This window comes from Canis lupus, chromosome 19 (assembly GCF_048164855.1).
Source record: "Canis lupus baileyi chromosome 19, mCanLup2.hap1, whole genome shotgun sequence".
NCBI lineage: Eukaryota > Metazoa > Chordata > Mammalia > Carnivora > Canidae > Canis > Canis lupus.
In genome coordinates, this window is record NC_132856.1 from 29,313,668 (window position 1) to 29,327,452 (window position 13,785).

At 39.2% G+C, this 13,785-nt stretch overlaps 1 protein-coding gene across 2 annotated transcripts in view; it reads right to left on the minus strand.

Moving 5' to 3' along the window:
- SYNPR (synaptoporin) overlaps positions 1-13,785 on the minus strand; it is a 289,796-nt gene that overhangs the window by 138,756 nt on the left and 137,255 nt on the right. The window contains exon 1 of one of the 2 annotated variants that reach the window (XM_072785547.1): positions 3,681-4,124. The exons of the other annotated variant lie outside the window; for it this stretch is intronic. Coding sequence (XP_072641648.1) covers positions 3,681-3,704 — 24 coding nt within the window. The 5' untranslated portion in view covers positions 3,705-4,124. Of the gene's footprint in view, positions 1-3,680; positions 4,125-13,785 lie in introns of those variants that run through there. 2 annotated transcript variants of the gene reach the window in all.

Sequence of the window (13,785 nt, forward strand, 5' to 3'; positions counted from 1 at the left end):
TCATAAATAGTGTTGGAAAAGGCAGATTGATTTAAATGTCTTTATCCTGACTGGCTCTAAATACCACACTTTCTGATTAAACCAGCCAATTATTATTTTTTTAAGAGCAAGAAAAAGAAGTAATAGAGAATCAATAAGTTCCAAGCTTGCCTCCGACAAAAAGGCTATCATTTTGGAAACATTTTATTGTGTGCTATATGCTGAATTCTTTTTAATTAACTGGGTGTCTACACCAGGGTAGGAAGTGGAGAGCTCAAAAGCTATTGCTTATTAGACACAGCAAATCAGACCAAGAAGTCAATGTGGTGGGTCAAACTTTAACTCTTAGTGCTTCCATTTTGTGGTGGGCTGTTCGGTTTCTTTGTTCATTTTTTTAGATCCCTCTGAGTTTTGGTGAAATATAGTAAGGGGGTCCTGAACTGGGTTCTATCTTCTAGTAACATTTCCATCATTCATAATCTGTTCTCTCTCACTGGAAGGAATAAAATGAAACATTTCACAGACTCCCCTCATGACTAATGTGCCTTGCCTCCAGTCCGAAAACTGCCAGTTGAAGAGAAATTCCAAACATATTGATTCTATGTCACTTGCATTTTTCCCCCTATAAGACTCAACTGAATTTTATTGGCTTAAATGGATTTCAAATGGGACGCTCAGTGCTCAGGTGCAAAAGAATACATTTGGGGACTCTGGATTTCAACTTTGTCACGCTCCTCAGCATGTTTATCGGCAGCTGTGTACGTTTTTTAATGACCCAGGTGGTATAGACACTTTGCAATATTCTACCTTAAGTGCCACCTCCGTCCTTTCTAGCTAGCCAAAAGTGAGAGAAAATCATGCTGGAGTCAGTTAAAGGAAGTTGAGAATTCTACAAAGTTCTCTACAAATAAATCAAGTCAGTCACAACTGCTTTTTACATTTGCATCAATGACGAACCAGACTTGAAATTCCGATATTTACAAGTTATCATCCCATCTTTATTTTTACCCTACATTCAAGAGATTGAAAGTCAAAGGGATGGATTTCTTTTAATCAGTTAAAAAAGCTACCTTAATTTAGCCACTTCTGCATATATCTCTCCGTAGGCTGGCTCCCTTTCGTCATGTCCACATCTTTCTGGATGCACAAGTTGAGTGGAAATAAAGCATACATTCTCCAGTTTCAAACACATAATTAGCTTGGAGTCACAAAAGCACAGCCTGAGTAGAAGGAGGTTATGTAGGGTCAGAAGGGGGAAAACAGTAATGAAAATACAATGTATTATTGCAAGTCCCGAGAAATCATTCCAGTCTAGGAGTCAATTGAAGATTGCATGAAGTGAAGCCCTGACAGGGGACTCATGAAAAGCATGACTTTAGAATGAGCATATCTGGTTCTGAGTTTCATCACCATCACCAGCATCATTGTTATCATCATCACCATCATCACTGTCTTGCCTCAACAACTTACATACCTCCCCTATGTCCCTCCGGTTTCTTATCTGTAGAACAGGGAGGCTGTGTTAGCTACCTCGTGGAATGGTTGTAAAGGTTAAGCAAGCTGTGTAAAATGCTTGGCACAGTTAAGCATACTATAGGTACTTACTCAGTGGAAACCACTATTGCATTCTTTATTTTGCTAAAAAGAATAAATGATCTCATTGTGATATAAACATTCATTCCCTGTATTATTTTCCCCCAACATGGCACAGATTTTTATTCCTCAGAATAGATTACAACAGTTTTTTGGTGATGGCATTCTGGACTTATCTGAAGTGATGCTTTTAAAGACTGTGCACACTAACCCTAAGTCAAACTAAGGATGCTGACCTGTTTAAGACATAGATACCCCATTCATTGCCCTTCCGATGTCAGTGAGTCTAAACATGTTTAGAGGCTTAACACTTTTGTAAACTGGCAGCCTGGAGGAAAAGACAGATGCTTTTACCCGCAGGGTGCTATCCCTCTCACATCTTCATTAATCTATATTACTGAACAGCTTCAGATGATAATAAACTCCATTTTCAGCTAACAACTTTGTACATAACCTATTCTAAAGCCATAAAAGGAGAAGGATGACAAAAGACATTAGAGATGTGGAGGAAGAGGGGCTGGGTGGGGAGGGAGACGGATGTTCAATGCTCTTGACTTCATTTAGCAGTAAATATCAACAGCCCAAGGATAAAAGTTTTGTTTGTTTTGCAGTGAATGGTTGGCTAAGGAACACTTGGTTCCAGCGATGGTTTATGGCATTGAAAGCTGTTATTAGTAACACTGTGACCACAGTAAGAAGCAGTGGAAGTTCATGTGGATTTGTAGCATTTTTGAGGCTGAACTATTTTTGAGGCTGAAGTAGATTAATCAGAATTTAAAATTCTGTTTGTCAGAGTCACTTCATTCCAGCATGCAAAGGGTGTGTGAGGAGCAGAAGGCCTCAAAGAAAGTAGGAGTGAGGATCAGTGCATTTCCTAGACACTCATTACTAGTTCCATGAATTGTCCTTAGATGATGCAGGATCTAAATAATTGCCATTCTGAAGATTCTATGCCTAATAAGTCCAGGCATGCATGACATTCCCAACTTCACTTTCAAAATCTTTGAAAAAATATATAGCCAGACCTCATCTTGCTTTTTATTCAAAGGTGCCTTTAACTTTCATTACAAATATATTCTAATTCATTTCACTATGAGAAAGTCTGTGCCGATTGGTTGATTGTGTAACATAAAGAGAAAATTAAAGCATCAGTTTGTTTCCGTTGGAGCAATTACTTAATCATCTTATCTCTGTCTAGGGTAATTATATTAACAGAATTTCTCCCAGACTTCTGAGTTAATAACAAAGAATTCAGACCTCCTAATATCTCTGGAAACAAAAGAAAAACGCAGCTAGCCAGGTAATGCATTCAAAAGTCATTACTAGCAGCAGTGACCAGATAGGCATGTTGCACTAGTTTGAACTTAATAACAGCAACTTTTCTCTTGATCAGCTTCGGATACAGAAGCATGAGAGCCAGGGCTGGGCATCTGACAGATGGTGACACAAATACATAGTGCAAAGAAAGAAGAGAAGCAACAGCTACTTGTGATTACATCTTTTCACGGAATGCTAAGGATTTACTTTAATGACATGAATACTTTTCATAAATTCAGTTCATTTAAAGGTGCACAAGTACCCAATCTTACAGGGAAACTCATCTCATTCATTCCATCTTTATAAGACCTTATGAAATTAGCACACCCCTTTCGGCACTGCATACAATGTTTGGTAGCTATTTATGGAGTTTAAGAAATTATTGTTCTGACACTGACAAAGAAACTTTCATTAAAATGGCAAGCAGGTTGTAACACAATGAATATACTTAGGACATTAAATACTCCAAAGGGGAGAGGTAGAATGACATTACATTTTTATAAAGCCCAAAATAAGTTTGCTTAAATAGTTTCCTTACTATGTTAAAGGAAGCCCGACACATCCTTCAACAACTAAGGTAAGCATCACATTATCACACAGCACAGCCTCTTTGACTTAAAAATATAAATATAAGAAAGCAAAGTAAAAAAAAAAAAGATGTAAGATTTCAAAAATGATATCTGGAGAGAAAAGTATGCAGCCTAAATGTACCTATGCAAATACACATGCACACACACATACACACACATCTCCACAGCCAGCAGTAAATCAAGAGAGATATAAAAACTTACCGGAGCAAATATCACCATACACATTTACAAAAGAATTGATAATCCAACTTCCCTCTCCTGAAAGAAAATAGAGGTTGTCTCATACTAAAAATAAAGCTTCTCTGTCCACAGCACCAGCCACTTGTCCCTCTTTTTATGAAGCAAAGGAGGAGAACAAGAAAATCAATGAGGAGGGAAAGTGAGATGTTATACCAATCAGGTAGCAGCTCCTGCCTTATTTGCAGAGAGATGGCAAAACGGTCATATTATTAGACAGTGACAACCCACAGCCGAAGTACAGCAACCTGATACTTCCCTCTGGTGAAAGGCTGCCTGCCTTGTGGGGAGGTGGTTACCATCATGGTGAGCTCCCACACTTGGCTCTTTGCTCACAACTGCAAGCACGGGGCTGCTGTGCGCAAGCAGGCTGCATCATGAAGAGAGCACCATCTCCCCCTTTACTCCGGGAGCCCCCTCCTCCCTCAACATAGCGCTTAGAAACAAACTGGGAAACAAAAAGGAGCCAGGATTTTGTGGGTTGGGGGTGTGGGTGGGAAGTGGTGGTTTTATAAAATCCTGATGAATAGATTTGCATAGATTAGGTAAATGTTTATATGTTTGTTTAAAAAAATTGCCCTCGTTTTTATGGAAATGCCTGGATGTTATGCATGATACCCACTTGAGAAATTCATGCACCACCCATAAATAATCATTAAGGTGATGGTATGGGAAGACTTTTCTGGCTCTGGCAACTGGGGAAGGGAAGGGACAAATTACAACTTGGTTGCTCATTTGTTGCAGGAGTGTTACCTAAACCTTCTGCAAAATTATAAAACTGAAAAGGCTTCAGAGGTTTAAACATGACCTGGGTTTGCTTTTCCTATGAACGGGCTTCTGCAGGAAGGAGATGAGCTTGGCTAGTTCAAGGGGCCAAAATCATGGCATCCTGAAGCAACATGTTTTGAGGGGACTGGCACTGAATTCATGGAGAGGCTGCCCACAGCTCCCCTGCTCCCCTCACACTGGCTTCCTGAGGGCAATTTCTCTTGGTGGCCTGTACCTCATCATTGGCCCAAGAGACCTCTATGCCTCTTCCCTTTCTGTTCCCCATTTGAGGCCCCACTCAGCATAGAAATAGTGTTAGGCTGGCTCAGGTGTCTCTGTTTCACCTTTTGTGCCACTGGTGATGGCCAGACCCAAACTCACCTTGACTGGCCATGTTTTTTATTGGTAGATATTAATTCAGAATTTGTCCAGAGTCTTTCTCTGGCTCCCACCCCCTCTGTCTCTGTATCTCTCACACGCACAGCACCACCACCACACTGCATCATACATCATTATCACCATTACCTCTTTGACTCCCTTTCATCCTTCTCTATACACAGAGTAACCACTTTGTGGGCAGGGAACGGCAGCTGGCCATGTGGGAGGTTATAGGACCAAACAAACAAACAGATAAGCAAAACATGATGAGGAAGCAACCCGGGGTCTCTTCCTGAACCTCTACTTACCAGCCAAGTGACTTGGGTAGTCTCTTAAGATCTCTGAGCCTCAGGCTGTAATATAGGCATGCTAATACCTCACAGTGCTGTCATTAGAGTAATGTGGGGAACTAATGAAAAAGGGCTAAGGCAGTGCTTTCCAACCCAAACTACACACAGACAACCTGAAATAAGGATCCTTCAGCTGCCTTTCTCTTCCAGCTTTGATCTGCTTGTTCCTTACACACAGACCTTCAGGATACTTAAGAATGCTTCAAATTGTGCACAACTCACGGCCCCTTTGAAATTCTGATAGGAAGCTTACGCCCCCTTACTCTCTCTGCCACCACCCCTCATCTGCCAATTGAAAAATCATTGCATTTCAATGAGGGATGTTACTCAGGGGAGTAAATTAAGCAAGTGAACACAGTTGAAGCAGAACAAAATAGGCTAAGAACCACCAGGCATTTAAGTTCACACCCAGCAAACATTGTTGAATAAATGAATGAAAAATTGAGTGAAGGAATAATGTCCCGATACTGAAGGCCACAGTTCCTGCCAGGTGGCTGCTTGGTGAGCAGTGTTGGAGTAGAGCTAAGGAAGTCACTGTTCTGGCCACACATCCAGAGGGGAGAATGCCATTTTTTTCTTATAACATGCACTTTAATATATATATATATATATTTTTAATTTTTTAATTGGAGTTCAATTTGCCAACATTTAGCATAACACCCAGTGCTCATCCCATCAAGTGCCCCCCTCAGTGCCCATCACCCAGTCACCCCATGCCCCTGCCCACCTCCCCTTCCACCATCCCTTGTTCATTTCCCAGAGTTAGGTGTCTCTCATGTTTTGTTACCCTCACTGATATTTTCACTCATTTTCTCTCCTTTCCCTTTATTCCCTTTCACTAATTTTTATATTCCCCAAATGAGTGAGACCATATAATGTTTGTCCTTTTCCGATTGACTTATTTCACTCAGCATAATACCCTCCAGTTCTAGCCACGTCGAAGCAAATGGTGGGTATTTGTCATTTCTAATGGCTGAGTAATATTCCATTGTATACATAAACCACATCTTCTTTATCCATTCATCTTTCGATGGACACCGAGGCTCCTTCCACAGTTTGGCTATTGTGGACATTGCTGCTAGAAACATCGGGGTGCAAGTGTCCCAGCGTTTCACTGCATCAAGAATGATATTTAATAGTTCCTTCAAGGTGGAGAGTGAGTCAGTCTTATCAATTTTGAATATTAAGAGCCCCATTTCAAGTAAAAGAAAAGTTTTGTCTTCCACATAATAGTGAACATTTCTTGAATATTTGTTGTCAGATGATCTTCTAAGAGATTTCCTTCCTTTCCTTTCCCTTTCCCTTTTCCTCCCTTTTGTATAAGTGGATTACCTTAAGAGGGCATCACAAAACTAGGAAGAGCTACTATTTTCATTCCAATTTACCAGAGAGGAAATCAAGATGGGGTTAAGTAACCTAATCAAAGGTACACAGTCAATAATTATTAAAGTCAAGACTTGAACCTAGTCAGATGCCAGAGTCCAAGCTGTTAATGACTCCCCTCTAGTAACTACATGACAGTACTTATGCTTTTATTTCTTTAGCCTACAGGATATGAGTATACACATATGGATACACAGACCCTGAAATAATTTCACAGCTCTTCTCACTGTGTAGATTCACAGTATAGAGACCAGGAACTCTGGTGTCGACAGGTCCACTGAGCTGACAAGTCCCATGCCTAGGCTCTGCTGATCTTGTATGAACTTGGCCACCTTATTTAATACCCTAGGAGATAGGAGGAATAAGCCTCAGTCTTGGGATTTCTGGTGGTCTGTTTGATGACCCTTTGTGTCCTCTAATATGTCTATGCTTCACTTTTTCTCACAGTTTGAAAGATTTCCTCCAAATGATCTAAAGGCCTTCCTGGATCCACTTTGACTAGATAAGGGTCTAAGACTAAAAATTCAAATTTGATGGTTGAGTTACCTTTTTTTGGCCCCATATTTTGTGTCAAATAAAGTATTAACATTCTCTACATTTTCCTTGCTACCACCTTACCACCAATCATCTCTCACCTGAGCCAATGCAATAGACCCCCAACAGGTCATCCTTTTACTCTTATCCTTATAAATCATTCTCTGTGTATTATCTACATTGAGCTATTGAAAGTATAAATTAAATCATATCACTCATCTGAGAAAAATTTCAAGAGCTGTCCAGTAGGCTCAAAGTAAAACTGAAATTCTTTACTATGGCTGCAAAGCCTTATGTGTCCTGGCTCCTGTATACCTTTTTGCTTGCATCTAATTCCAACCCTCTCTCTCTCTACTCCTCAGCCACACTGGCCTTCTATGCTTTTGCACTTGCTATTCCTTCTGCCTGGAACCTTCTCTACTTAGGTCTTTGCCTACTATCTCTTCCTCTCCCATTTTCTTCTTACTTATACTCTGTTCTTCAGAGGGTCCTTCTTTCCTGACCCTACCCTAAAAAAAACTCTCTTTCTTCCCAACTACACCTTTTCACATATCCTCTTTTTTTTTTTTTAATTGTCATTGGTATTGTGTGTGAGATATGTTTTTTTGGTACTTCATATTGCCCTTGTTTATTTATTGTTTTAATATCTTTCTTCACTAGGAGACAACCTCTATGGAAGTAGGAAACTTGTTTTGCTCAACACGATAATTTCGGCATTTAATAGAGTACTTGGCACATAGCAGGTGCTCAACTGATATGTGTTAGATAAACAAATGTTAAATAAATGAATAAATCAACATGAAAACAAATTAGGCTTAAAAACAGAGGCAAAGAAATCTAAATTTATAAAAGGAGCTTAACCTTGAAATGCAGGGCAGGTGAACAAGGGTGACTGATTCATTCATATTAATGGACACAAACTGTTTTCACTGCTTCATTCAGGGAGTACTCTTCAAACGTTGCAGATTTCAGCATCATATTGATTAAAGTGGAAGTCATGTCAAAAATAGTGGAGAGCGCCTGTTGTGAACCACACTGATCAAATGTTTTATAGAAACCTGGGTTCCCAGGGTTCAGTTCACTTAGGCCCATAAAGAGAAGCTGCTATTTTGATACTCAACTGTATATTTGTCATTAGAGAAGTAGTCCTGTCAGCTAGCCACTTAGACTGTCCTTACCTTCCAATTTATCAGACAGTTCAGACAGTTGGATACCACTCTCTAACATGCCATTGGAACTGACAAAAATAAAGCCATATGCCATTTTTTGATGGTTCTTGTTTGAAATGTGATATTAACATTGTTGCCTCTGCCTTAAAAATAACACTTATCCATTATTAGGCTATTAAAAATAGAAGTACAGTGTTTTCTAAGTTGAGCATTTGTAGAGAAGGTTAAGTAGATTAAAATAATCTGTGAGTCTCTGAAAATCTCATTAGCAATGCTAATTTCCAATATGGTCCAATCTTTAACTCTGATCTTTCAACTGAGCATGGCCTTCAGATAACTTCAAACAAAAAATTTTTTTTCTTTGAACTGGAAAGCTTGTCTCTCCTTTGGTGGACATACCTTCTGGTGCATGTAACAGTTCCTCTTCTATACTGCTTCTATTCCTAAACATCTGGCCTCTCATTAGGAATCCTTTCAGGCCTGCCTGCTCCAGGGTTAGACAGTGGGAGAGCTAGCTTTCTAAGCATTTAGCAAACATGGAGAAGAAAATTCCAGCACTGTGAGGATCACTCCTTTGCTGTGGGGGAAGGGAAGTAATCAAAGACAAGAAGACTACTCTGGCCATTCTAATAAAGGACCAAGGGAGTTAGCGGAGTTTCTTCTATTTTGCTTCCAAAACAATTTCAACTCTTTCAAGCTATAGCAATGAGAGCACTTACAATCAATCCACTTATGGAACAACCTTGGCATCTTTAATGGTGTTTCTCTGCTCTGACTGAGCACAACTCTTACCAGGGGAAAATGCAAATTATTCTAATGTAAACAGGTATACAGTGTCAGGGAAGGACTTTCTAAACCTCTTCCTTTTTTATTTCCCTTGTAAGAGAAAGAGTATTTTTCTCCAATGCTGTGTCTTTTCCTTTTGAAATATCTAATGAGATAAAATAAAATCAATATCACTTGAACATATTTATTTATTAGGTCATTAGCTTTCCTCACTAGAGTTCAAGGCTGGCTAAAAGAAGCTAAACATAGAGAAGTTTGTGGAAACAGGGGAAACTAAGAAATATAGTGGGACAAGATTTGAGGAGTGTTAGGATATTTGGTTGGCAATGTAGTCCCACCTGGGAGATAAAATGGTAGTTAAAATAGCAAATCAAACATGTTTAAGACCCATTTTCTGAAGGCCATGAATCTAAGCTCTTCGAAGGCAGGATAATATCTTACTCATCTCTAAGTCCTCAGCCCATAAGTACACAGAGCAACCAAAGATGATTTGCTTAATGAGGGATGGAGAGAATCATCTAGGGACAGAATAGGTATGGTTAAGAGCACTTCCCTTTAGGAACACATTGTGTTGGTCAGCTTCTGCTTCTCCTAGATCCCCCTTATCCCCCCTACTCTGTGACCCAGAAGGTTGACCTAAATGACCACATTAATGAGCAACATATTCCCATGTCATCCCAGTGGGAGGTGCAGCCAATGAGACGTACAGTCAGAAGACAGAGTGGGAGGAAACTGTGGTCTGGGTATTTATTCTCTTGATCCTTCCCAATGGCCCCTGATTAGTTACATCCCTCTGGCAAAGGCCACAGGTGCTGTGAAGTTACCTTCTCCATATAGTTTTTCTCTGTGTGTGTCTCTCTCTCCCTGCAGTTGACCCTTCAGGCCTGGGGTGGTAACAGCTCCTCTGTTATTTACTAGGTACAGGACAGGCATCATCCTTTTTTGCTTTATTTAAATCCTTCCCACCTCTTTTTAATTCACCTCTTTTTAAAAATTCCCCCTCAATTAATTTTAGTGCCCCAGAACTTTCTCACTTGGAACCTGAATATACAAACAGGTGGTTTTGAGTTCCAGTTCTGTCCCTTACTGTTCATGTAATCTTGTCCCATGCCCTCACCTATAGAATTGGGTACTTGTAAACTAATGCTACAGACTACTCACTACATAGCAAACATTGAACACATAACGATAATGATGACGGTTTTAATCTTGATAATGATTATGTTTGGCAGCTTCTGTTTGCTTTGTAGATATGACGCATAGCTCTTTCATTTTTCCTTTACAGAGAAGAACTTACCATATTTTGGAAAGGAAAGGCAAGCCCATGCCCTGTTGAGAAAGACTTAGCAGATTTTTCTCCCTTGAATATAAGAAAATACAGAAATCACATTGAGGCATATGGCTTAAAACAAATATTTGTTGAAATTGGTTTTGAGAGTTGTTTTTCTGAATATTCATAGTATACTAGTCAATCTACTCAGCCTATAGTGCAAGTATGTGGAGAACTGCATCTTTCCAATACTTGATGGAGAACAGTTTATGGATTCTTAGATGTCTGTCCATGATCTCCTGGACCTCAGCAATGATTCTAGATTTATTATGTACTGGGTAATCTTCTGTATTCATTCCTTTTCTAATTAAATTTTCCAAGCCAATGGAGGGGCTTAGTCCCATTAGAAATTCCCTTAATATCCCAGAAAGACTTGATTCTGGAGAGAAGAGGACTTGGGTTTTACGTATCACAACTAAAACCTACTTGGAGATTCATGTTCTCAATATGGAAGAACAATTCTCAAATCCACAGAAACTTGGTCCATTTCCTAAAGTGAGACGGCAATCATTCATTAGCTCAAAATTTTCAGTTCAACAACTATTTATGGAATGTGTGCTATATGCCAGGTATGTGCTAAGTTCTGTAGATTCAGTCACGAAAAAGTTAAACAGCTATTCTACCCAAAATAAACTTTATATCTTTCGCTGGTTTTTCTGCATAAGGCAAGATCCTACTAGGGCCTGGTGTATAAATAATGCTTAATACATACTCGTGGAATTACTGAATGAATAATGCTGAATTTCTATGATGCATTTCTTAATTATAAAGGAAATGCATGAACATATTGCCCTCGTCTCACAATTTTAATCTTTTAAAAGATATTTATTTATTTATTTATTTATTTGAGAGGGTAGGGGGGAGGGAGTGAGCCAGTGAGAGAGAAAACGAGCAAAGGAAGGGGCAGAGGGAGAAGCAGGCTTCCTGCTGAGCAGAGAGTCCCATACAGAATTTAATTTCAGGATCCTGGGATCAAGACCTGAGCTCAAGGGAGCTGCTCAACTGACAGAGCCACCCAGGTGCCCCTAGTCTCACAATTTTTAAAATGTAAAATATGACCATAAAATAAATTTTTGGATGATATTCTTTTTTAAAAATGTATTTATTTATTCTTGAGAGACACACAGAGAGAGGGAGAGACACAGGTAGAGGGAGAAGCAGGCTCCTTGCAGGGAGCCCAATGTGGGACTCGATCCTGGGACTCCAGGATCACGTCCTGGGCCGAAGGCTGCACTAAACTGCTGGGCCACCCAGGGCTCCCTACTTGGATGATATTCTTATATGCACTAGAATATAGATGGCACATTCAAATGACCAAAACATCTCAGTTCACATTATAAGGATAATCTTAAAAAAATTTAGGGGCTCCTGGCTCAGTAGAGCAAAGGACTCTTAATTTCAGGGTCATGAGTTCAAAGTCCACACTGGAGCTTAAAAATAATTTTTTTTAACTTGAGAATAGTTAACATACAATGCTACATTAGTTTCAGGTAACATACAGTGATTCTCTATACGTTATGCTATGCTTACCACAACCGTAGCTACCACTTGTCACTATACAACACTATTACAATACATAAGAATAATTTTTAATATTAAAGCTTTTAAGCTGAATGCTAAGAATGTGGTAGAGATGCTCCCTGGCACCCACTGGAGATGGGAAGATGGTGCAAGGTTCTCCCTCTTCTCTGCTTCAAACCACTCCACTGTGTGCTATTCTATATTCCAGGCCTCTGCACTTGAACAAAAATGTTACATCTTAAACAAGAAAGCATGGAAAACCACTGATCTAATGGAGGAATTTGGCAATTGTCATTTCCTGCAGTGAATCCTTCTGATACAAATAATGATGCTAATCTTTATTCCTGGCTATTAGCCTCAGCTCTGTCCATGTACTATCTCATCTGATTATGATTCAATCCTATGATCCAGAATCTATTGTTATCTTCAGTTTACAAATGAGGAAGCTAAGGTTTACTGCAGTTCAAGAACTTGCCCTAGTCTGCACAGCTAAAAAGTGTTAGAGCTAAGGTTTAAAGCTGGGTTGTTTGACTCAAAAGTCCTGACTGTAAGTCTCCATAGTACTAGCCTTGTTAATGTGTTTAGCATATACAAGGTGGACAGCTGAACATCGCCTCTCTGACTGAGCTTATATTCACTGGAAAGCAAAAGCAATGATGTATTTGAACTGCATAATTTCTGATGATTACACCTGTTGTTCTGGTGTAGAAGGTTAAAAGTGGTTCCACCATAAACCTCTGGACAGTACAATCATTCTTCCTCCTATCTTTCATAGCTCAATATTGCTTTGTACATAGTAGGTACTAATATATCTTTGCTAAATAATTAAAAAGAAAAAAAATGGATAAACTTGTTTAAGCCCATACTCATAATTCTAGTCAGAAAGAGCAAAGATGCAGCTCCCTGTTTTCTTCCTATCATTTTTTATAATAGAGAAAGCTCTATCAACAAATAGATGGCTTGCAAATTTGACTGTTCCTGACACATATTTCTTAAAGCCTGGTGTGGAACTACAAGATGAATAGTTGTTGCTATGATTAAGGATTAAGACTTTATATCAGAAAGAATCCCTGAGGTCCATTTTTTGCATGAATCTTGTTAGTACTCTAATAAGAGCATGAGACGAAAACCACAAAGACCATTTTCAATAATCTTGCCCAGTACACTGAGAAATGAATAGTAAATTAGATCAAGAGCTGTGTGAGTTTTTCACTGATAATTTCCCTATGAAGTGAGGTATCATAGCCAACTGTGTACATTTGTGTGACTCTTTTAGCCTTTCTAAACTTCAGTTTCTTTACCTGTAAAATGGGAATGATAATGCTGAGTTACATAAATAGCACACAGAAGGAAGACTGCTGGCAATTATAACAACATAAGTGACATGCATTCTCTCTCCCTGCTAATGCAAGAGAGATTTAAGAATCAAATGCTTGCAAAATGGCTTTCTGGTTTTCCTTTCCTTCCCAACAAATTGAATTAAAATCCCTCTGTTAAACCAGTATACCTCCAAAACCCAGACCAAATTATAGCTCTTAATAAATAAAATAGGGCATGGGTAGGAAAGGATGAAAATCTGTCTCCACCCATGTAGTTTACAAAATGTAGAATTTATAACATTTGAGTGTTTTTGTACTAGCTCCAAGGACACCAGTCATGGTCTATCTGGTTATGATTCCATCCAAAAGCATCCTCCCCACTCTGTTCTCACCCTCCAACCCTCAGCCTGATCTTAGGGATGTGTATGTTTATGATGCTGTGTAGCAAGAGAATGGAGCTGGTCAAAGTACTGGGGGCATTATTTTCGTTTGATATGAAATCTTTGAAAAATCTCTTTCTTGGAGCATTAT